The sequence below is a fragment of the Chroicocephalus ridibundus genome, chromosome Z (genome assembly GCF_963924245.1).
Source record: "Chroicocephalus ridibundus chromosome Z, bChrRid1.1, whole genome shotgun sequence".
Taxonomy (NCBI): Eukaryota; Metazoa; Chordata; class Aves; order Charadriiformes; family Laridae; genus Chroicocephalus; species Chroicocephalus ridibundus.
In genome coordinates this window covers 33,512,279-33,537,353 of record NC_086316.1, presented here as the reverse complement: position 1 = coordinate 33,537,353, position 25,075 = coordinate 33,512,279, and the positions used below count along the sequence as shown (strand labels likewise).

At 43.8% G+C, this 25,075-nt stretch overlaps 1 protein-coding gene across 3 annotated transcripts in view; it reads right to left on the bottom strand.

Moving 5' to 3' along the window:
• Positions 1 to 4,305: 4,305 nt before the first annotated feature.
• The window catches only part of PIGG (phosphatidylinositol glycan anchor biosynthesis class G (EMM blood group)), a 92,440-nt gene continuing 71,670 nt past the window's right edge, over positions 4,306 to 25,075 (bottom strand). For 2 of the 3 annotated variants that reach the window (XM_063319930.1, XM_063319932.1), the window contains one exon: positions 4,306 to 5,865. In XM_063319930.1, coding sequence (XP_063176000.1) covers positions 5,640 to 5,865 — 226 coding nt within the window. In that variant the 3' untranslated portion in view covers positions 4,306 to 5,639. Of the gene's footprint in view, positions 5,866 to 12,994; positions 13,735 to 25,075 lie in introns of all 3 variants that reach the window. The other variant, XM_063319931.1, reaches the window with a different exon arrangement.

The window sequence follows — 25,075 nt, the reverse complement described above, 5'->3', positions numbered from 1 at the left end:
CCTCATTCTTAAGATGACAACAACATCATGCAAAAAAGGGTGGATTGAAAACTTGAGTTACACCTCACGCTGAAAATGTGTTCTCAACACCCTGCTCATGGGGAGGACAACCATGTTACACTGAGTGGGGAAGACAGCTGATGAAGGAACAAGGCTGTTCCTCATAGCAACCCATGCTTTTTATCAAATGTTGGGATGTAACAGGTCCTTTGGGATGAGCCAATGTCCCCCAGCAGGGAAAATGCTGGAATTAATGTTCACCGGCCTAGTTCTCAGTCTGAAGCCAGAAAACCAACTTCAGAAAGTAAGTCACCCCTGCGTATGCGTGTCCTACCAAATGTACCCGGCATGGTCCCACACAGATCATAGCAAGGCCACAACTTTCCCTTCAGGACTGATAGGTAAACTAAACATTTTGGGAAATCATCTGAATCGAAACAGAAGTAATGGCAAAATAGGACCCTTCATCATCGAATCTGGGAATCCTCAACCTACGGAGGCACTGAAGTTGGCATGGTTAAGGGCAGATGGCATTAAACCTCTCTTTCAGTGATGCTCGCTTCTTGTATCTAACATATAAATACACGGCTGCATAAAACAAAACCAAAATTAACATCAGTTTTCAGCTGCAATGTTTATCTCTTAAAAAAAAAAACAGTGACACAGACGTTTTATTTCCTGTTGGTTAAACTTTTTTATTTTCATTACAAAATCAACAGCAAAGCTCTTTGACTTCAGGAAATAGCCTGTGAAATGGCCAGTAAAAAATGGCAGTTAACTTTAAACATAACAAAACCAGAGAGTCCTTGAAAAATGTTCGCTGGAAGAGAACTCTGGAGCTCACCCAATACAACCTCCATCCCAGACCAGAGCCAACTAAATAAGGCTGCTCCAAGGTGGGAAGATCTCCAAGGGTGGAGGTCCCAGCCCCATCCCAGACAGTAAACACCCAGACGACAAAAGGCTCCTTTGATCTCCTGGCAATGTCCTGTACTGCAACTTCTGCCTGTTGCCTTTGGAGCTGCCCCTGTGAGAAGAGTCTACCTCCATCGTCTCCATGCCCTCCCTCCTGGGAGCTGACCGCAGCCAAAAGGGCTCCCCGACCTGATGGTTCCTCATCCCCAGGCTGAAACAAGGCACTAATCACTGCTGATTAAAGACTATTCATGGTTAACACAAAGGTCTGGAGATGGTCAGATGAACAAGGACATGCTGAGGATCTCTACTAACCTAATCGCTTAATCAGTAATTTATAGTAATTTATTTACATTAAAATCTAATCACTCACTAAGCAATTAGAGAATTGTCCCTAGTGTGAAGCTCCCCAGGATTAGTCAACCAAAGAAACTCCTCTCCTGGAAGACCTTGCAGACTGAAGGAGCTTACTGCCCGAAGAAGCACAGGATGGGATGCACAGGGAAGAGCGCTTAGGGATTTTGAAAAAATTACAGGATGTTTTTAAGGGAATTGATGGAACACGTATGACATTATGTAATGCTTAGGGAAAGGACCAAAGTGGGGGGGAAAAAAGGATCCAAATGGCTTGGGGAAGAATAAACATGGGAAAGCAGAGGAAAAAGTGGATTAAGAGGGCTGGTTGAGTATAATCAGGTTGCTAGTCAGTGCTTTTCTCTAACGGAGCTCTTCACTTCATCATCACTGTGTGCCCCATCCTCTCATTAAATCCTATTCCATCTTTGCGAGTGCAGTCCCTCCTCTTAGTAGGTATGTGTGAACACCAGTGAACTTCAAGTTGGACTCACCAGTAAGATAAGAGGTCTGGATAACAGCAACTGAAGCATGTCTGCAAACCTCTGGGGTTCCCCTGTCTGGGTCTCAGCAGCAGAGGAGGCCACTGGGATTTGGGCCAGATGTTGGATAAACGATCTCCTCCCAGTGTTTACTCAGGCTGTACTCCAGGCTCCCAGTAGACCATTTCTCCAGCCTGCCAAGGTCCCTCCAAAGGGTAGCTGTCCCCTCCAGCATATACACTGCTCCCCCAGTTTGGTACCATCTCCAGACTTGCCCTAGTCTTGCCAGCCCCTCATCCAGCTTAAGAAAGATCTTAAATTGCCTTGCCCTAGCACTGCCCCCCAGGGACACCACTGCTCACCAGCCAGTCACGGGACCTCAGACAACTGAAGTCAACCCTCAAAGAGCTGTGGTGCAGTCCATGTTCAAGCCAACTGATCCACAGCCACTTGGACACCAAATACACCAAGCTGAAGGCCTTGCTAAAGTCAAGTTCTCCAACATCCAGTCCTTCTCCCTTCTCCACAGTTATCTGTCATCTCTTCAGAAAAGGCCACCAATGGGCCAGGCACAAGTTCTCCTGGTAAGTCCTTCTTGGTCATTTTCCCTCTATCCAGTTCCTGGGGAAGAGTCTCCCTCTCCATAGCCTGCCTGGGGACTGAGGAGCAGCTGATGGCCAGTCATTCCCCAGACTCTACTTACATTTCCAGAAGATGGTGCAATGCTAGCCTCATGAATATCCACCAATCACAGCCGTTCACAGAGTGGACAGCCTACAATGAGATCAGCCAGCTCCCTCTCCTGCCCCACTGATCACAGGGACCACACTTTCCTTCTCCTCCCTGTCCTGCTGAAGAACTCAAGGAAACCTTGGTTTTTCAGAGGAAGCCCTTCATGGCAACTTGCATCTGTGGCCCCTCCTTCTGTGACTGTGCAGTTGTGGAGATAAATCTTAATTTGTAAATGATTTACATGACGAATTCCAAAAAATTGTCCTGGCAGCACCACACAGGAGCGCGCACTCATCACCTGCTGCAAAGGCTGGGGCGCACGGTGTGGATGTTCTGCTGGCTTACATAGAGCCAAGGAAAATGTGGGGAGTTTTCTACACAGCCGAAATACAGACACATAATATCTGAAATACTAATAGATTTTTTTTTTTTCTTAAACGTGAATTCATTTACAAGAGTCTCTTCTTAGCTCAAGCTTCATCACGTTCTGGGTCTCTAGGACCATACTGGACATGGTGGTTACAAGCCTTGAGTGGCAGTGAGCTGCACCGACTGACAGTGATGTAGTGAAATCTAGCCGAGGAAGCTACAGACCACTGTACCTGGCCGAACCTGGCTCTGACCAGCAGCGAACATGTTGAGTGGAAAAATTTACCATGTGTGAAAACTTTATCCAAACAGAGAAGTACACAACACCCCTGCTCAGAACATATTTAAGGAGTCTGAGCCTGTGCACAGGGTACTCCTGAGGAAGCTGCAGCCCAGGCTGACGCCACCCTGGAGAAGGGAACTTTGAACACTTGTACAGAAGATAGGGGTATGCTCAGAACAGCAGAAACCATCCCACGGGCCATTCCTGCTTCCCACATTGCTTGTCCCCTTGTCTGAGGGCTTGGGACACATTGAATGTGACAAAGAGGAGCTGGGATGAGGAAGGAAGAGGAGAAGCTAACGAGTGAGATGAGAATTTGTATTCAGGCATTTGCTTTCTCTGTACATTCACAGCAACTGCCAAAACTTTGTGTTGATTTAAAATAACATTATTTTTACATAATTCCACAGTTCAAGTCTGTTTGCCTGCAGCAAGAACCAACTCATTTCTTCCTTGCCTCAGCTTTGCCTTGCCACAGCCCAAAAGCTGATGAAGTTAAAACAGTATTTCACTTGCTTAGACCCAAAGAGAAAGGGTGGAAAAGAATAAAAATGGCAATTCTGAAGTTGAAAGCACTGTGTTTTCTTGAGGTACCACCCAAACTCATGTGTTAACTCGAGAAAAGATGCAGTCCTCCTTCCTTCCTTTTCTGTCCTCAAAGACCTAAATAACAAGAGTTTTTCCAATCCACTTACTTTCTCCTGGATTCAGTCTGGACATCTTTCAACTTCAGAGGAGAAAGGGACACTATGATCATTTAACTAAGTAATCTGAAGAAATGCAACCTTAATACACGCACAATAGTTTAGATTCCACTATTGGATAAAATGTCCAAGAGAGACACTAAAAGCAAAAAATACCAGAAGGAAGTAATAGATCTTGTCACTGTCACCCCACATTGTTTTAGGATTCTGCACCCCAGAAGCAACTTCCCCTCCACCCCTTCCATCACTTTATTAGCACCCTTTATCTCTGAGTCAAACCTCTTACAAACATACTATGTATGAACGTTAGGGAGGATTGCTTAGGTATTAACCAAGTAAGCAGACCTTATGTCGATAATCCCCATATGGTTGCTAGGCAACAGGTAACCAGAAAAATACTGAGAATGATGAAAGTGGTAAATGTGTACAACATTCACAAATACAAACTGTATTAAATATTTCATAATTTACAGTGAAAAACAATTTATTAAAAGTATTTAATTTTCAAACTTCCAACAGGTCACAGTGAGTTACATTAAGATCCAGTAGTCTCTTCTCCAGGTGAACAGCAATACGTGGCAAGGCCCACTTTTTGAGATTTACTCTATCTGAAACATAAGATGAAAAGTCTATCAGCGATCCCAACAAATGTGCTGTCAGCTACATGGGGCTTAAAAGCTTTTTATTTTCAGACTTATAACAAGAGTTAAAGTTCCCTGTACGCTTTTCTTCTGCTACACCTCTAATACATTTAAATTAAAACCTATTGGCTGCTAACATGGACAAAAATAGGACGCAGAAAAACCCCACATAAAGAATACTAATACTCAGGATAGTCATCAATGTATATCTTCTAGACAGAAGCAAGGAAAATAACATTGTTAGGAATTAATTATAACACGTTCAAGTGAGGTGGCTAGACAGGTCACTAGGGGGAAGGTGACGCAAACACAGCTTTTATTCTGCTGGTAACTTAGCCCATTAAACTGTTTTCCTGTTCATGGCTCATAACTCTCTACCCTAGTGTGGAAAACATGATCAAATGTTCAGCACAGCTGCCACCAACGTGATTTAACACTTATATATTAACAAAAAGAAACATAACATGTTAGCAGTGAATGGACTCCACAGAAGATTCATTACTTTGTTAGCCCATTAGTGTTTCTTATCTAGTGCCTGAAGTGCAGATCGAAATCCATTATAGATAATGACTGCACTCATCTTACAAAGAAAACACTGCCTTTAAACAGGAATGCTGCCTATGGAAAACAAACAAAAAAATCTCTTACCTGGGATATTTGTACAATAATTCAATAATAATTTCAATGCACACACTAGAAACAAAACAAACAAAAAACACCCCCAAAGCTAACAAATATAAGATCTTGTGAACAGCACCAAGAAGTCCTGCATATTTTTAGGATTCTGTAGTCTAGGAAGGTAAAAAAATTGTATGTGCAAAAGATTTTTTCAGTGCTCATCAGGCACTAGGCCTGTATTTATATTAAGATGTACATTTTTAAATTCAAATCATATAATATTGCCATTCTGTTATTTGGAGAGTGCTATAATGACAGCTGTAGAACAAAAGTTATCCATGAAAAAACAGTTTATTTCAACATTTTTAAAGCAAACTCAGTTTTTAAACAGGACAGGCCCTTCAAATCCTCATCTTGACTAAGATAAACAAGGTTACTCTTCAAATTCTGCACAATTTAAAGCCATTATTTTCCTTCTTCCATTCCATTCCAGTTACATAATGGACATTGCAATGCAGAACTGCCTACTGCACACTTATTTTCAATCTTGCACTTTGTGAGAGTGGTTCTGATCCATGGCTGTGAAGAACAGGCAGACAGTGGCTGTGATGAACACATGCACTCCCTCATAAAGTAGTTTTGGCGAGAAGACGCTCCATATGAACAGGTGGTAACGCAGACCTGTTACCAAAACAATGTAGATGGCAACTGGAACTGAACGCATTAGAGCGTAGCAGAAACAGCCGTGACCCACTGCCGCTGCATTCCTGGTAACAAAAACAGAGAAGTTCATTCTCAGGCAAACTTAGTAAAGACATCCATTTTCCTCCACTCTTTAGCATTATTTCACAGCACAAAGAATACTCACGGATCTTCACTATGTGTTAGAAAACTGATTATTGATATGACGATGTAACTAATAAAACTTGTCCTTATCACCTCTTTATATCCTACAATGTGCCTAAGTACGTTAAGTGTAAGCATAGCAACTGTCACTGCAATAAAGGCACCCGGTAGTTCACCTCACACTTAGAAGGTTCTATGCTTTTATGTACTTTGTTCTAATTGTTAAAGTCTCCATCAAGCAGTTTCAAGATAGCTTCATCTCTTGTTGGCCTTCCAGTGCCTTTCCACAGAATCTGGATGGTAAAAGGCAGAGAAGAAAGAGTTCAGTACGCTCCACAAAGCTGCCCAACCCATATTGCGGATAATCAGATGGAGTCTGCTCCCCTTCTAAAGGGCATAAAACTTGCCAGCATACACTGCTGCCCGTAGCCAGTAACTTTGTACAAAGCAACATAAAAACTGTGCTATTAGGAAACTTTGCAAAGCTAGCTAACATAACATTCTCCAGAGAATACTGTATTCTTAGCCTTACACAAGAAATACATTGCATTCCTGTCACAGCAGCTTAGCTCAGCTGGGCCCACTGCATTGCAAGGAACGTCTGCTCCATATGTGACCTACATGGTGCAAATCTGCCACGCTGAGGTATTCTGGTGGGTGACAGCAGTCAGATGAAAATGGAAGTGAAAGGGTTTTCTGCACTTTGATTGTTCTCCCTCCCCTGAGGTGCCAGCTCAAATCAGTGATGCTGGGTCCACTTTCCCCAAACCACATCTGCAAAGACTAATACACACCAAATTCAGATGCTTACCTGTTAATACAAAAGGAAGGAATAAAGCTATTTCACTGGAATAATAAGCAGTGAAATTTCCTCTCCCCATCAAAATCGTTTACATCATCAGTTCCCAAAAGAACGCACTGGCCAAAAGCAGAAATGATTTACACTGAAATCCTGATCTGAGAATCTGTTCTGCTCCTCCTGGTTTTTAATTCTGATCTTGTTCCAAGTAATAAAAGTTTAAGATGACTAGCACTTCTGTGAGATGTAAATTAGTCACTTATGACTAAGTAAGCTACAGAATGCAGTATTTTACATAAACCATTAAACTTATTATTCTTTAAATCAAAATAATTAAGATACAGTCCTGTTTTCCATCGAAGTCAAGAGCAAAATTCCCAACGCTCTCAGTGGAAGGAAGAACCGGTCATGAAAGCAGAACTGAAAAATTCGCTAAGAACAGCCAGTGTGAATCAATGCAAAACATACAATTCAGTTCATACAAAACTATTTCGCTTGCTGCTTAGCCAAGAAAACTGTGACTTGGGAGTGAACTAGGCTGCTCCCTGCTTCTGCATGACTATCTTAGTCTTCAGTGAGCCTGTGTAAATAACCAGCTTTATGTTTAATAACTGATTTTGTTGACAAGGATTAAACAAACTGCAGTTCACTCAGTCTTAGCTGTTTTCAAGATGATACGAGTAAAATCAGTATTTGTAGTAGTTAGATGATACAACTGAGTAAACAGTGGAAATAGCTTTTGAGTTAGATAGGCAAACAGGCAATTTTTAAACCATTTTCTAGAGAAAAAAAAAAGCACTTCATAGACCAGCTAGATGAAGGCTATCAATGGCTGTGGCTACCACACTTAAGCTCAATGATGAGATTTTCACGGGAATCCAAAAAGACAAAAGTGAGTGTGTCCACAAACTTATACATCCAGGTCTTTCAAGAGCCCTGCATTTTAAATTTAAATTTCAGTTCATATCTTTTTCCCTAGTTTGTGCTCCCCTAACAACATATTTGGTACCCTATTGTGAGAAAGCTCCTAAAATTTATAAAATGGCTATTTTTTTTATTATGAAGGAACTGGCTGGAAGATTATTTTGAATTGAATTTCTGTGTGTTTACATCTTTGGCTCAAAAATTAGGAAGACATAATGTTTTAGATACTCACATTTTATATTGGAATGAGAGCACAAAGTAATCTTTACTAGTAACATTTAAATTCTTCATTTTCCCATTATGATTACTAGAAAAGAATCCCCAAATCAATCAGTAAATGGTATAATTCCTTCTGTATTCTGATATAGTAAAAATAATTAACTGTTTTCTGCTTATATAGTACCTTTACTTCCAAAAGGTCTCAGCACTTCTCAACAAAACATAGACACCTACCTGCAGAAGGAAATCTTTTGACAGTTTCACATTATAACGCAGCAGTGCAATTTAGAGAAGGCAACAGAAGCACACTGTATCCACAAAGTTAAACTGTTAGTGGGGTTCAATAGCAGTATAATTTGGTTTATTTTGTAGCTGGTATAAGAGTTCACAGGCGTGTTGTTGCAGAAACAGCACTGGAATGAGTCAGCACAAGCAGTTAGACCTACTCAACTATTCTGATGCCACAGCAACGACAGTCCTTCAAGCACAGCACCATTCTTTCTTCTTGCTTCTGCCAGGCACCCAATTTGCCGAATAACTAATAGTTACTTTGTACACTCTCTCTGCTCATTCTACACACACAGAGTGCCCACAGGGTAGAGGGCTTCACCAGGCCACAGGGAACGCTGTGGCCAGGGACGAGGCTGCTGCTGGTAACACGACCAAGACAATCCAGGTAGTTCAGCTGGTTCCTGAGTTATTCCAAAAGTCACCAGAAGAGCACAGAAAGCTGGCTATGGCATGGCACTCATGTATCCTACTGTTTATGAGCTGGATCAGGCAGTAATGAATAACCTTGCAACCTCTCAGTGCTGTTTCAGTGAAAACAATGAAAGATTACAGAAAACATCTAAAGCATCAACCTGTAACTACTCCATACTGAACTCTCTTTGCAGTAGTTAATGCCTTTTCTAATTCAAAGGAGAAGAGCATAGAGGAATATAAACTGTACATACTATCTTCTGACAGAACTAGCCCAATAGTAAGGGCTCTGCACAACGCAGGACTTAAAAAAAGTAAGCACCAGGCCTCTAATACTGAGCTCATATAGCAAGTTAGGTTCTGGGGACTTTAATAGAAACCAAAACATGTTAAAGATGACATAACATATCCGAACTTCATGGGAGATTGAGACTGAAGACTGCTAGATCCAGAAAAAACAATAGCTTTAAAGATTTTTTGCACCAAAGAACACTACAGATTAACATCACCGAACACACCATATTTAGACTGCAAACATTAAGTATAGTCTACAGCACATATTGCTTTTCAATAAAAATTCTCTCTTAATTGAATATTTAATATGTAGAAAAATATGGCCAAGAAATTGTGCTATTAATAGGTTTTCTGCTTCTTTGGGTCTCCTAAATCCTAGCTGCCAATGTTTTGTCAACAAATCTTTCACCTCTCAATCGGTCTCTAAGGTGCTATTAAAATGGGTAATACAAGGTTTGTAAAATGAAAAAAATATTATGCCAAAAACATGAAAGAAAACCAACTGTTTTCTTGTGAAAGGATGTCTCCCAGTTATATAGAATACTTAGCAGATGGTTGCACAAGTTTTGTACTTTAAAAATCAAGCAAAAAACCTCCACAGACCAACAAATGCTTCCACGAAGAATTTTGAAATACACAGCTTTACATTGTTCCAACCCTTGTTCTAACCCACCAAATTAAATAAACGTTTTAAAAATATTCAAGCATACAAGTGAGGAATACCCTAGGATTGTAACTTTTCTGGGACTGGGGGATGGGGGTCATGTCTGGAGGGTTTCAGTATGAAAACACCCAGCATTTCTGCCCTCCCAGCTCTGCTTTTCTAGCCAAATATCACTGCCTAGACTACCTCTTATTTGGGATACTGAATTTGCATATTTGAAGACAATTTTTACTGCATTAGCGACACTTCTCTTTCTAGGCTTTCTGCAGTTTCCGTTTGCAAGATCTCCTGTTTAGTGCTTTCTGAAAAATAGTTGTCACTTTGTTAATCTGTCCTGTATATATTAATAAAGGGCTGCAGTCAGAAACAAACCCTGTAGCACTCTAAGTGTCTGTCTGCGACATCTTAGGGTATCCGCAATCTGTAAGAAATTCCCCAGATCTAAGCAAATATCAATATAGTTAGCAGCAAGAACAAATTTGTTACGTCTCTCCCACATGCCCTACTCTCACCTAATATAATTCTTACAGGGCTATTTTAGATTATAGCACACAATCCTGCATCATCATGGAAAAACACTATGTTTTTAACAGATCCAAGGGAACTAAGAGTCCTTTGGAAATTTGCATGATCAACTCTGGTATCGACTATCAATCCGAACAATATTAATTCTATAGAGCCACAATTGTTGACACCAAACCCTACCAATGAACAGATGTCAAAAAGGGCAGTTGCCAGCAAGCTAAAAGGGTTGTCAAGTATATGCGACAACCATGGAAATTAAGAAACTTGGGGATGACAATTGATTTTCCTGTGCATCCTCTTTCCCAGTAAGAAAGATGGAGAAACTACAACTACCTAAGCAAGGTCAAGTGTCGATGGCAGTAAGTTACAGTGGACTGTAGTATGCGTGAACTGTAGTATAGGGTTCAGAAGGTTCTCGTAAAGACTTATCTATAAAAGGTCATTAAGACATGAAATTTCAATTGTCTTCATTTCAGTATCAAGAGCAGGAAAAGTAGGATCATATCAACAGTTTTGCCTGTTTTCACTGCTGGCATAATCAGTTGTGCTGGGAGCTTCCTGTCAGAAAGAGAAGTAGTCTCAGTCACCCAGCAGAGGTAACTCCTCCGCCTGGCATCCACTACTAGCAAACCTGCTCAGAACAGAGCTCTAAAACACAGGGAATATATCAATTAAGTTTCAGATTCCTTTTCTTCAGTCAGGCTTGGCCCTTGAAAATAGTTCCAGAGGAACTTCCTAAACTGGATACCTAACAAAGATTTATATTAGATTGCAAATAGAAATCCAATTATGTGGGCATTGAGCCAGAAAGTCCGAACAGCCACTCTGAACGGCTACTATCATCATTTAACCACTAGGGCAAGAAATCAACCCACACTTTTAGTAAAGGCTTCTAAAAATCTTGGCAACCTAACTGAAAGATGCCCACTAGATCCAATTCATCCCCTGCGTGCACTCATTTCCCCAAATACTGATCTTGTGGCAATCAACTTACAAAGGATTGCAAACTCTCTGCTTTTCAGTTTCACTTGATCAGTCCTGACCTTTCCTTATAGAAAAGAGAAAACACTTCATAAACTCAAACATCCATGTCTATTTCAGGATTGCAGGGAAAGAGATAGCTAAACTGCACTCCAGGCAACATAGCCATGTAATCTCTAGATTTCTTCATCAAAAAGAAGCTACCCCTTTTCAGTAGGTACCTTTGACTTAGGAAACCAGCTTTCTCCCTATAAGCTACGATGGCTATTGATGAGTTCCAGCCATTCCTCAAAGACAGGATTTGCATGAAATCCCCAGTGCTCTGCTTGAAATGTTTTTCCTCACTACTTCTGTGGCAGGCCACACTGGTATATATGCAGCGACTGTTCCTGCCTGTTATCACTGCCTCAAGCTTTCCCATAAGGATCTGTTCAGGTTAATCCTTAGCATATGTTACTCTTTTCAGCTCTAGGAAAACCAAACAAGTTAAATCAGTCTGCTCCTGTTGACACTGGCCCAGATTTTAAAGTAACAAGCTATAACCAAATCAGTAAAATTCCTAACAAGCAAAACACAAATCATAATTATTTCAAGGCCCAGCATTAGTCAATTTTCTGCAAGTGTTCTTCCAAAATCCACTTAGCACTTCTGAAGACTTCTGGTAGAAAAAAAGCCTGAAGCATTTCACATCAGCATCATACATGCAGGGAATAACAAGGAAACTTGCACCTTAACAGAAAATGAAGCTGTATCTACAGGCTTTCCTGTCCACCTTTGTAAACAAACAGCTCTTCATCATCTTAGCTAAAGGTGTAAAGAAAAATTGTTTCCAACAATTTTTCTGGACAAGCAGGCCATAAAGAGACTTACAATAGACTATTACGATGTTATTTAATTAAATTCAAACTTACCAGTTTAGAATATACCAGTCTAACAGGACACATGAACAGTGTCACGCAGCATTTCCGGAGACCTGAGGCGCTTATTTAAGTAATGGGTAGGAAATTATTTAAGTATGGGTAGGAAACTGGCCAACAAGGCCACACTCCCTGATGGAGGCTTCTACTCAGGCTTTTACTCACCCTTTTACTTAAAAGGTGGGTACAAAGAGGACAGAGGTGCTCTCTTCACCACGTACCACGTGGAGAAGACAAGAGGCAATGGGTACAAGTTGCGCTGGGAGAGGTGTCATCTCAGTGTAAGAAAGACATTTTTTACAGTAAGAACAATCAATCACTGGAACAACCTCCCCAGCAATGTGGTAGAGCCCCCATCACTGGAGGTTTTCAAGATGCGACTGGACAGGATTGCTATACGATCTCATCGAAGCTCGCTTTCCCATGAAAGGCTGGACCAGATGATATTTCAAGGTCCCTTCCAACCTTATCTGTCCTGTGGTTCTGTGAAGCAATGCTTGCTCTTCTGCTCTGAGGGCAGAGTCAATTCTTTCTTGTATTTTTCCATTACAGTAACTATTTTTAAACTTGTGACTTAACAGCTCTCTCCTCAAATTACTCCTGCCACCCCAATAACATACACATTTGAGAAGAACTTGTGCACTTCAAGAAAAGGTGCGAGAAAAAAAAGATATAAAAATCCTGGATAACTGCATAAGGACAGTATTCCCATCAGTCCTACCCACATCTACCAGAACCAAGACGTCAGTTATGTTGGCTACAGAACAGAGAAGGACAGAAAACTAATTGTGAAAGAGAAACAAACCTGCAAGTTAGAACAGTAAGACAAAGCTATTAACAGGAAAAGGTACAGGTTACATCTAGAAACATTTCAACAATAAACAAGTATGAAAGCAAAAGTCTATAAATACGGTCCTCTCTTTCCAGAATTGCCCCTCTGAATGGCTCTGCTCCTGCTTAAGCAGAGAACCCAGCATCATCATGCACCCTTACTAACTACAGAGAAGAAATAAAGTCGGTACCACCTTTCAATCTGAAGATTTCTGTTTCAGAATTAGGAGGAAGGAATATCCGAAGTACTGAAGAGAAAAGGGAAAGAATTCCTTCGGTGCAGTGTATAGTTCATGCAGTGTATCAGAATATTGCCCTTAACTTTCTTCACAGCTTTTTCTGGTGCAATGTGCAATGGATTAATCTTCAGAGATTCATTTTTCCTTGTGGTGCAATGAGATGACTTCTAGGATTATGCAAGGATACTCTTACTAAGCCCAATTATCATACATACTTTTTACTTTGACAAGTTTAGAGGAGTGTTTGACTTACAAATAATTAAAAACAACAATAGTCAACGTTAGCACAAAGATTGTAGAGCCCCACGCGCTTTTTTCTTGCAAGCAAACTAGATTACTGCAGGATCTGTGAACTCATACCCTAGGATCTCTGCAAAGGATGAGACAATGCTAATATCATGAAGCACAAAAGGAACAATAAATAAAAATGGTTTCCCTTGGCAAGCAATTAAGTGCAAGGCCAATTTGATTTCTGAGGAAGATATCCTGGTATCGGTAGACCCTCTTCCTCACTGGACTCTAGCTGAAGAGAATGCAGAAAAAACAGCACAGGATTTTTCATGATGTAGCTTTGGTGATACTGTAACGCTAATCTTGTCTCTGACATAGAAGATGTAATTAAACCGACAGGACACAACTTTCAGAAGATTGCAAATGTTACTTTGCAGCTGGAGTATGCTCAGTGGTCAAGGAACCTAAAAAGGAGGAAAACATGTATATCACCTGTTGGAAAGAGAGAGGGAAGGAGAGAGAAAAGGAGACAGAAAGAATGAGGGTGATAGCAAGGAAAAGAGGGAGACTGAGAGCAAAAAGGGGAGAGAGAGGAGAGCATAAACAGCTGAAAGTGCAGGAGGGGAGGGCAAGGGAAAGAGAGGAAGCAGAACTGAGAAGTAGAAAATAGGCAAAAGTAAGATAAAGGGAGTCTGAGTGAGGAGACAGGGTGTGAGATACAGGAAACAAGCAGGACTGACAGACCTGTAGTTCCTTGGTCCTCCTTCCAGCCCTTCTTGTACACGGGCATCACATTTGCTAACTTCCAGTCAAGTGGGACCTCCCCAGTTAGTGAGGACTGCTGATATATGATGGAAAGTGGCCTGGTGAGCACATCCACCAGCTCCCTCAGTAGCCTTGGATGGATCCCATCCAGCCCCATAGAATTGTATGTGTTTAAGTGGTGTAGCAGGTTGCTAACCATTGCCCCTTGGATTATGGGAACTTCATTCAGCTCCCCATCCCTCTCTTCCAGCTCAGGGGGCTGCGTACCCAGAGAACAATGGGTCTTATTATTAAAGACTGAAGCAAAGAAGGCATTACATACGTCAGCCTTCTTGTCATCCTTTGTCACTATGTTTTCCCCCACATCCAATAAAGGATGGAGATTCTCCTTAGCCCTCCTTTTATTACTAATGCCTTTATAGAAACATTTTTTGTTGTCTTTTATGACAGTAGTCAGATTAAGTTCTAGCTGGGCTTTGGCACTTCTAATTTTCTCCCTGCATAATCTCACAACATCCTTGTAGTCCTCCTGAGTTGCTTGCCCTTTCTTCCAAAGGTGATAAACTCTCATTTTTTTCCTGAGTGTTAGACAAAGCTCTCTGTTCAGCCAGCCGGTCTTCTTCCCCACCAGCTCATCTTTGGGCACACAGGGACACCCTGCTCCTGCACCTTTAAGGTTTCCTTCTTGAAGACTGTCCAGTCTTCCTGGACTCCTTTGCATTTCAGGACTGCCTTCCAAGGCAGCCCCTCTCCTTGCCTTCTATCCAGCACTGGTGAGGCCACACCAGGAATAGCGTGTCCAGTTCTGGGTTCTCCACTACAAGAGAGATATGGTGCTACTGGATAGAGGTCAGTGAAGGGCCATTAAGATGACTAAGGGACTGGAACATCTCTCCTATGAGAAAAGGTTGAGAGAGCTGTGATTGTTTAGCCTAGAAAAGAGAAGGCTCAGGGATAATCTTACAAATAACTGAAAGGAGGCTGCAAAGTGGGTGGAGTCAGGCTTGTGGTGCCCAGTGACTGACTGAGCACTGGCGCAGGTTGCTCAGAGAGTTTGTGCAGTCTCCATCCTTGCAGATATTCAAAGCCATCTGAACATGGTCCTCAGCAAGAGGCTCTAGGTGGTCCTGCTGGACCAGGAGGGTTGTACAACATGACCTCCAGAGGTCCCTTCCAATCTCAACCATTCTGTGAAGTGGGTAGAAGAACAAAAGGAAAGGAGCAAGACAGAAAGAGGTGGGCAGGGCATAGAGGCAGAGGGAAAGAAAGCAATTGAGAAAGACAGACGCAGAAGGAAAGAGCAAGAGGGAAAGAGAGTGAGTGTCAAAAGGAGCAATCAAGATTGAAAGACAGGAATAGGGAAAGGAGGACAAAGAGCAAGCCAGAACGGAAGAGGGGAAAAGTGATCAGGACAGGGAGGAAAAGAGAGACAGAAAGGGAAAGAGAGACAAAACGAAAGAGTGCAAGAGTGGAGGAAAGACAGCAATTGAGAGAGAAAGAGATAATAAGAGAAAGAGGCCAAGCAAGTGGGAAGGTGAAACTGGATGTGAAAGAAAATCAGTGGGAAAGACGGTGAGTGAGAAAGTGAGACAGCAAGAGGGACAGTGACAGAAGAAAGTGAGCACAAGGGAAAGAGAGTGAGAGGTAAACAAAGGCAGCAAGAGAACTAGAAGCAGACAGGAGAGACTGTGCAAGTCAGAGCAATCAGGAGGGACAGTGAAACAGAGAGAGTGAGGGAAGGACCCTGGGCAAGAAGTGAGCTGAGACAGGAAAAAAAATGAAAGAGAAAACCAACATGTAAAAGCGAAAGATCAAGCAAGAGGGAAGGAGAGGCAGAGGGGAGGGGGGACAAGATAGCATAACAGAGCAGCAAGGAAGAAAGAAGGGAAGAGTGAAAGAGAGCAAGTAAGTGGGCATAGAAGACAGCAAGAGGCACAAAAGCAGAGTGAAAGAGAGCAGCCAAAACGGAAAGGGAAAGCAAACAAGGAGAGAGGTAAGAGGGGAGATAAGTGAGTGGGAAAAAGAGGGACACAAAGGCAGAAGTAAAGAGATAAAGAAAACAGGAGGGAAAGGGAGTGAGATGGAAAGATTGTGAGAGGGAAAGACAGGAGGACAGAAAGTGAGAGAGAGCAAAGAAAAGCAAGAGGCAAAGACAGTAAACAATAGGGAAAGAGGGAAAACAAACGAAAGAGAGGGGAAAGCAAGCATAAGAGGCAAAGAGGGATGGAAAAGTAAGCAAAAGGGCAAGAGCAAGAACAAAACAGAATGAGTGAGAGGCAAGGACAGAGAGCCAGAAAGAGGGATGGAACGTGAGAGAAGATGAGGGCAAGTGAGAGGGAAAAGAGGGAGCAAGAGAAAGAAGAGAGAGAGAGGAAACACACGTTGCAGGAGGTTTTTAGGCAAGAGTAAATAAGAGTGAAAGAGCGAGCATGAGAGAACGAGGGAAAGCAATGAGAAAAAGGAAAGCACAAAAGAGGAGGTAAGATCTGCAAGGCAGAGAGCATACTTAAGAGAGAAAGCACACATAAGGAATAAAGACTGAGTAAAATAAAGAAAGTGGGAAAAGCAGAGAGAGAAAGCTCAGGGGATCAAGGAAAAGAGACGAAAAGAGCAAGGGAAAGCGCATGTGCAGGAGAGGGACAGCATGTGACAGAGAGGGTAAGCATTCATGTGAAAAAAAAGGAAAAGCTACGTAAGAGATGGGGCAAGAACACACAAGAAGGGAAGAGCACATGCAAGAAACTGTGTAAGAAGGAAAGTACAAGAAAGTGAAAGCATGTGAGAAAGGAAAAAAGCACATGCAAGAGGGAGATTTGAACAAGGGGGAAGAGCGCATGGCAATATGCACATGAGAAAGACGGAAAGCTCAAGAGATCAAAGAAGGAAAAAGCAAAAGAAAGGAAGCAGGAGAGCAAGATGAAAAGCGTGAAAGCATAAGAGGGAGAGAGTGAGCAAGAGAGAAATTGCAAGAATAATAAAAAGTACATATGAGTGAGAAAGTGTGCATGAGTGTGGAAAACTATGCACACGAGCACAGGGAGGTGCACGCAAGATAGAAAAGGGACACACAAAGAGAGGGAAAGCCCACAAGAGTGAGACGAAAAGCACACACAAGGAGAGAAGAGCATGTGTATAAGGGGAAGCATGCAAGAGGGGAAAACATAACAGAGAGGGAAAGTGTGTGAGATGGAGGGACAGACAGCAATTGTGTGTTCATGAGAGAAGGAAAGAACGCTCAGGATAGGACAAAAAAGGGGAAAAGCAAGACAGAGCGGGGAAGCACATCTGCACAGGGGACAGGGAAAACACAAAACAGGGGTAAAGGCCACAACACAGAGAGAGCAAGCATGTGACAGACTGAGAAAGTACAAGCGCACACGAGGAAAAAGAGAAAAGTGGGACGGAACATGCAAGAGAGAGGAGACATGCCTAAGAAGACAGGAACACACATGCAGGGAAGTATGGCAGAAAGAAAGAAAGTCTGTCACAGAGGCAGAGGGAAACCACAACATGGTGGGGGGAAGCAGCAAGAGAGAGAGTACCAGAGAGGGAAGGGGTGTGTGAGACAGAACACAGGCAAGACAGAAAAGGAAAGTGTGCAAGACAGAGAAAGCACTGGGGGGGGGGGGGAGTGTATGGAGTGGGGTGAAGGGAGAGAAATAGAAAGCACATCAGTGAGAAAGGAAAAGTACAAGAAGCAGAGAAAAGCACAAGACAGAGAGAAGAAACAAGCATGCAAGAGAGGGAAGGAGCGTGTGACAGTAAGAGAGATGGAATATGCCCCCAAAAAAGGGAATGCACACAAAAGAGGAAAACAACACACAAGAAAGGCTAAGATGGGAAAACATGAATGGGTGAGACAAGGAAAGCATGCAATACAGAGTGAAACCATGAGAGAGGGACAGTGGGAGAAAGGAAGAGGCATCATGAGTGGGAAGGGAAGGCAAAGCACACAAGAGGTAAAGCTCAAGACTCCAAAAAAGATGGAAAAGCAAGACAGCAACAGAAAAGAGTACCAGAGCGAAAAGTGCACAAGACAGAAAGCTTGTGTGAGAAGGAAAGCTAAAGAGAGACATAAGAAAAAAGGTGCATGGGATTAGGAAAATATGCAAGACAAAGCACGGCAGAGGGAAAGGTACAAGCACAAGAGTGGAAAAGTATGCAAGAGAAAGCAGGAAAGTTTGAGAAATTAAGACGGGAGAAAGAGCAAAAGAGAGAAGAAATGAGATGGTGAGTGTAAAACAGAGTGAAACTGCAGCAGAGGGGAAATACATGACAGGAAAATCACAAATGGGAGAAGAGAAGCACACAGTAATAAAAAAAGTGTGAGAGCAAGAAAGCCTGCAGAAGCATACAGCAGGAAGGATTGAGAAAAGTGCACAAGAGAGAAAAAGGACACGAAAGAGCAGAAAAACATGGCGGGGCATGCATGCAGGAGAGAAACCACAAGTAAGAGAGAAAGCACGTGTGAGAGAGAGGGAGTGCATGTGTGTATGCAAGAAAGAGGAAAAGCGTGCATGAGAGAGGAAACGGGTTGCTGCATATTCACAACAAAAAGCAAGTGCAAGGAAGATGTAAAGCATGTGAGAGATGGAAAGCCCAAGAAAATGAAACCACATGCAAGATGGAGACAGAAATGCACAAAAGAGCAGAAGAGAGTGTGTGAGAGAGAAAGCATGAGTGACAGAGGGAGAGAGGGAAGACGTACACATGACAGAAAAAGGCCATATCCTAGAGAGAGAGAAAAGCATGCTAGAGAGAACGGGAGAACATGCAAGACAGAGAGAGAAAGCATGAAACAGATGTAAAGAACAAAAGAGGGGTAGAGAAAAAATGAGAGAGAAACACAGAGAGCATGTCTGCAAGAGAGTGTCAATCAGCATTAAGAAGCAAGAGACAGTGAGTGGCAAAGAGTGCTGCAAAAGAGAGGGGAAGAGTGCATGAGAAGGAATGCATGCAAGGAAGAGATGCCCCAGACCTCAAGAAAAAGACAAAGACAGGAAAGTGAGAGAGCATGAGAGAACAAGCAAGAAAGTAAGAAAGAAAGCATAAGAGGGACTCAAAAAGCATGCAAAAAGCAAAATGGGGGGACTCCCCCCCATTCCATAGGGAAGGAGCATATCAGAATTATTGAGAGCTAAAGCATGAGAAAAAGCATGTACTGGGTCTGTCTGGGATGGAATCAATTTTCTTCATAGCAGCTCATATGGTGCTGCATTTTGGATTTGTGATGAAAACAGTGTTGGTAACACATCAACATTTTAGTTATTGCTGAACATTGCTTGCATATTCAAGGCCTTCTCAGTTTCTCATGCTGCCTCCCCAGTTCATAGGCTGGGGATGCACAAGAAGTTGGGAATGGACACAGCCAGGACAGCTGACCCCAACTGACCAACGGGATATCCCATAAGTTGTGCTCAGCAATAACAGCTGGGGGGGAAAGGAATATGGGGGGATATTTGTGGTTACAGCATGTCTTCCCAAGTAACCGTTATGTATGCTGAGGCCCTGCTTTCCAGGAAAGTGGCTAAACACCTGGCTGTCGACGGGAAGAAGTGAATGAATTCCTTATTTTGCTTTGCTTGCACACACAGCTTTGCTTCACTTATTAACCTGTCTCTGTCTCAATCCACGAGTTTTCTCACGTTTGCTCTTCTGATTCTCTCCCCCATCCCACTGGGAGGGGAGCAAGCAAATGGCTGTGTGGTGCTTAACTGTGGACTGGGGTTAACCCACAACAGAGGGAAAGTGCATGAGAGAGGGAAAGCCTATACATAACAGAGAGGAAAAGGATGAGAGAGAACTGAAACATGCAAGAGAGAGAAACTACAAGCAAGTAAGAAGGAAAGCACACAACAGATATGTAAATTGCATGCACAAGAGAGGAGAAACATGCACCAGTGGGACAGCGTGTGAGAAAGAGAAAGAATGCAAGAAAAAGCATGAGACAGCGATGGAGAGGGAGGGAAAGAGTGCACAAGAAGAAAAATTGCACAAGAGACACAAAAAGCCCAGGACAGCAATAAACAGCATGCAAGAGAGAGAAAGTGCACAAGAGACAGGAAAGACCCTCACATGCAAGAAAGAGGTAAAGAGCGTGACAGAAAGAGGAAAGGGGCACAACAGCAGGGGAGCACAAGAAGGAGAAAAAGGAAAACTGAATGCAAGAGAAAGGGACAGTGTGCATATGCAAGAGAGAGCAAATGCCCAAGATTAAGGGAAAGAGCACATAAGACAGAGAAACTATATAGAATCTGTAAGGAAAGCAGAACCATGAGAGAGAGTTAAAGACAGAGCACACATGAGAGAGGGAGAAAGCACATAAGACAGAGAGTACCTGCAAGAGGTAAACATGAGATACAGGGAAAGCCTAAGACAGAGGAAGTGCGTAAGACAAGAGGGAAAAGTGAGAGTGTTAGCAAAGTGCAAGGCAGACAAAGCACAAGAAAAAGAGAAAAGCACATGTAAGATACGTGAAGTGCAGGGGAAACTGCACAAAAGAGGGGAAAGGTGCAACGGAAAGAGCAAGAGAGGGGAAATGCATGCGATGAAAGATGAAAGATATGAGGGAGGGAACGTATGGAAAAAAGAAGAGATGTTCATTAGAGGCAGAATGCACACATGAAAGAGGGAAAGCATGTAACAGAACAGGAAAGTTCACAGTGAGATGGAAAAGTATACAAGAGAGCATGAGGGACAGAGGAAAAGGGCTGCATGAGGAAGGGAAAGTGTGCCCAAGAGAGCGAAAGCACTGGAGAGAAGGCAAAAGAAAGGGAAAGTGCATGAGATGGGATACACAAATCAGAGGGATAGCATATGAGAGTGAACGCACACAAAACAGGGCAAATATGACAGAGGGGTTGCAGAAGTGAGAGAGTTAAAGCGTGAGAGAGGGCAAGTGTGCAAGAGCTCAAGCATGCCAAGTTAAACGTAACAGCACCTGCAAGAGAAGGAAAGCACAAACTGGAGAAACTGATACAGAAAGGATGTAACAGGGTGAATATGAGTCAAAAAGCTTGTAAGGCAGAGGGGGAAAGCTTATTCAAGGGAGGCAAAAAGTGTGCAAGAGAAAAGACCATGCAGTAGAGGCAATGAGCATGCAAGAGACACAAAGTATGTGCAAGACAGGGAGACCGCTTGTGAGAGAGGCAAAGTGTCCAAGAAGGGAAAATAAAAAGTGGAAATGTGTGGAAATTATGAGAAAGGGGGAGGGACAGTGAGCATGAAAGAAATGTAGGGGCAGTGAGAGAGAGAGATAAAGAGATGTAGGGACAACGAGATAGAGAGATGCACAGAGAGCAAGACAGGGAGAATGAAAGGAACAGTGAGGCAGAGGGAGAGCAGTAGGGACAGTGGAAGGGAAAGAGGGGAAGGTATGGGGTGAGAGGGGAGGTGGGGAGAGAATGAGGGGCAGTGGTGGGGGGAGAGACCAGGCGGGACAGTGGGAGAGAAGGAGTGAGGGGAATAGACAGCACCAGCAAGGAGGGACGGAAAGTGACAGAGGGGGAGGGACAGACACTGAGAGGGAGAGAAGAAAGAACACAGAGAGAGGAAGAAGGGACATCACATGAGAGGAAAGAACAGCAAGGGCAGGGAGAGACACAAAGGGACAGGGAGGGGGCAACAGTGAGAAAGATGGGGACCATAAGACAGAGAGAAACAGGACAGCAAGAGAGACAGAAGGACAGCGTGTGGGGGGAAGGGCAGTGAGTGAGATAGACAGGGACAGCTAGTGAGAAGAGGGACAGGGAGACATGGGGGGAAAAGGACGGGTGGGGAGGAGATGGGGACAGCAAGGTGGGGGAGCCAAAAAGAGAGACAAAGCCAGAACAGAGGCGGGGACAGGGGGATAGGGACGACTGATGGGAGGTGCTAGAGGGCCAGTCAGGGTGGTAGGGGAGAGACAGAGTGAGTGACAAGGCAGGTGGGGGGGGGAGGAAAGAGTGAGGGGCAGACGGCCTGCAAGAGAGAGGGAGGGACCACGAGACAGACAGACAGACGGGTCCGGGGGGGACAACATGTGAGAGTGACAGAAACTATGTTTTCTGCCAGCGAGTGCAATAAGTGTGTGAGAAAGAGAGGGAAAGCCTGTCTGTCAGAGAGTAAAACGGTGGGGAAGCGGGGGGGGGGGGGGGGGGGGAGACAAAAGGGAAGCAAGAGAGAGGGAGCGCTGGGGAGAGAGGAAAAGGGGAGGTGCTTGAGAGCGAAAGGGGGGGGGCAGCGAGACAAATAAATGAGGGACTGAAAGACAGGTATGCAGAGCGGGGGGGCGACTGGCAAGTAAGACGGTGAGATGAGGACTCAGCAAGAGACACAGAGAAAGCACAAGGAGAGACGAGAAGAACAGGGCAGAGACGGGTTGTGAGCAAGAGACTGAAAGCATGTGCAGGAGGGAAAGCGCAAGCTAGAGAGGAAAGGGGTGTGAGGGATGCAAAAGCATGCAAGAAGGGGAAAGAAATCAAAAGAGAGAGAATGAGAGAGGTAAAAGCATGAGAAAGATGTGAGAGAGGGAAAGTGCGTGAGAGAAGTGACAAGCATGCAGAAGCTGGAAGGCAGAGTCGGGTAGGAGGCTCAGGGAGAGGCTGGAAGAGAGAGAAGGGGGGAAGGACCGAGGGGGCGGGGTGAGAAACCTCATTAGAGAGACGAAGAAAAGCACATTCGAGGGAATTCGCGGGGGCGGGGAGGAAGGCTTGAGAGTGGAGAGAGAGGGTAAACTTGGGGGAATAAGAAAGACTGAGAGAGCAAGAAAAGGCAATGCTAGAGAACGCATGTGCAAGAGAGGCAAGGCTGTGACAGAGGGACGCAGTATGTGAGGGAGAGAGAAAATGGTGACAGGAGAGAGGAAAAGCATATGATTGAGGCGGGAAGTGTGTGAGAAAGGGAAACCGACAGAGAAAATGCGTATCAGAGAGAAAGCAAGGGAAAGGGAGAGGGAAGGCAAGGGAGAGGGACAGAAGCAGGGAAGCGAGAGAGAGAGGGAGAAAGGAGGGTAGGTACAGGGAAAGATGGGAATAAGGGGGGGAAGAGAAAGAGGGAGGGGAATAGGAAAAGAGAGAGGGAAAACATGAGGAAGGGAAAGCAAGAGGCAGGATAACAAGAAATCAAAAGGGACAGCGTAAGAGAGAGAGAGGAAAAGAACACGGAAAACTGACAGCGGAAGTGACAGTGCAAGCATGAGAGAGGAAAACCATGTGCCTGGGAGAGCATGCAAGAGAGGGGGAGAGCAGAAGAGCAAAGGGGTACAGAGAGAGGGGGATGTACAAGAGAAAGCTGACACACACAAGACAGCGAAGGCACACAAGGAATCTATCAAAAGCAAGAGAGGGGGCAAAGTGAGTCCGGGAGAGAGGGAATGCACATTGAAGAGAGAGAGCATGAACATCCAAGATGGACATATGACAGAGAGGAAACATACAGCGAGACTTTGAGGGTGGCAGAGCACTGGAATAGGCTGCCCAGAGAGGTGGTGGAGAGAGAGAGTGGGGCAAGCCACACAACAGAGAGGCAAAGCAAGTCAAAGAGGCAAACCGTGTAAGACATGGGAGTAGGAGAGTGTGTGAGGGAGAGAAGGAAAGCAGTATGAAAGAAACACATGTCTCAGAGAGACAGAAGAAAAGTGTGAGAGAAAAAGTAGGAGAGGTGGAGAAGAAGGAACGAGGCAAAGCAACAGAAAGACAAAGGAAGACAGGGATAGGAGGTGGTGAAGGGAAGAAAAGCACAAGTGAACGTGCAAGGAAGGGGAAAAGTGCAATCAAAAGAGAAGACTGTGTGAGAGAAGCAGAAAGCACACGAGAGAGGGAGAGCAAGATAAAGAAGTTGAAAGCAACAGACGTGGAGAGAGAAAAGCACCTGAGAAAGAACAAACATGCAAGACAGAGAAAGCACATGAGAGAGATGGCAAACGAGATAGAGGCAAAGGGAATGTAACAGGGAAGGCATGTCTGAGAAAGAGAAATAACGCGTGTGAGAGATGCAAAGCAGGACATGCAAATGGAATGACAGAGACATAAGCGTGCAAGAGAGAGGGAGTGTAAGGGGGACAGGGAAGGGAGAGAATGGTGGAAAGAAGGAGGGAATGGGAAAGAGATGGAAAGAGCTAGAAAGAGAGAGGGAAACAGAGAGAGAGTGGCAAGAGATACAGAGGGTTAGCATGAGAGGGAGAAGAAAAGCACAAGTAAGATACTGACAGCACGAGCAAAAGGGAAATCACATCAGGGAAGCAGGAGCAAGCAGGAGATCACATCAGAGAGACAGGAAGTACACCATAGAGTGCAACAGCATGTGAGAGAGGCAAGGCAAAGCACATGCACAAGAGAGGCAAGGCACATGCAAGAGATGAAGCATGTCAGACCAGGTGACCAAGACAGGGGGAAAGCTTGAAAAAGAAATCTGAGGAGAGGGAGGAGAGGCAAGCACATCAGGGAGAGAGAAAACATGCCTGAGGCAATGGGAAAGCAAGAGACACAAAGAGGAAAGGGTAGCAAGAGAAAGAGAGAGGGATACTGAGAGAGAAGTAGGGACAGTAAGCAATAGAAAGAGAGATAGCAAGCGGCAAAAGTAAGGAAAGCATGAGCAAGAGACTGCAAGCATGAGCAAGAGGGAAAGTGCACGCAAGACCGTAGAAAAATGTGTCAGAGATGGAAAAGCACCCAAGGGAGGGGGAAGCATGAGAGAGAGCGTGCTAGAAAGTGAAAGTGACGATAGGTAAGTGAAAGAGAAAGTAAAAGCACACAAGAGAGGCAAAGCATGTGAGAGAAGGATAAAGGACATGAGAGAAACAGTGTGAGAGGCAAAAAGCATTAAGACAAAAGGGAAAGCATGTGAGAGTGGGAAAGTGAAAGAGGAAAGTGAGAAAGAGCAAAAGCAAGGAGAGTGAAAAAGAGAAAGAAGGGAATTGAGGAAAAAAAGGATAGTGAGAGAGAGAGAGCACAAAATAGGGATCAAAAGTAAAAGAGATGAAGCATGAGTGAGGGAAAGTGCAAGCAGAAGAGAAAGGGACTGTGTGACTGAGAGAAAGCATGCTAGAGAGGGAGGAAGAAA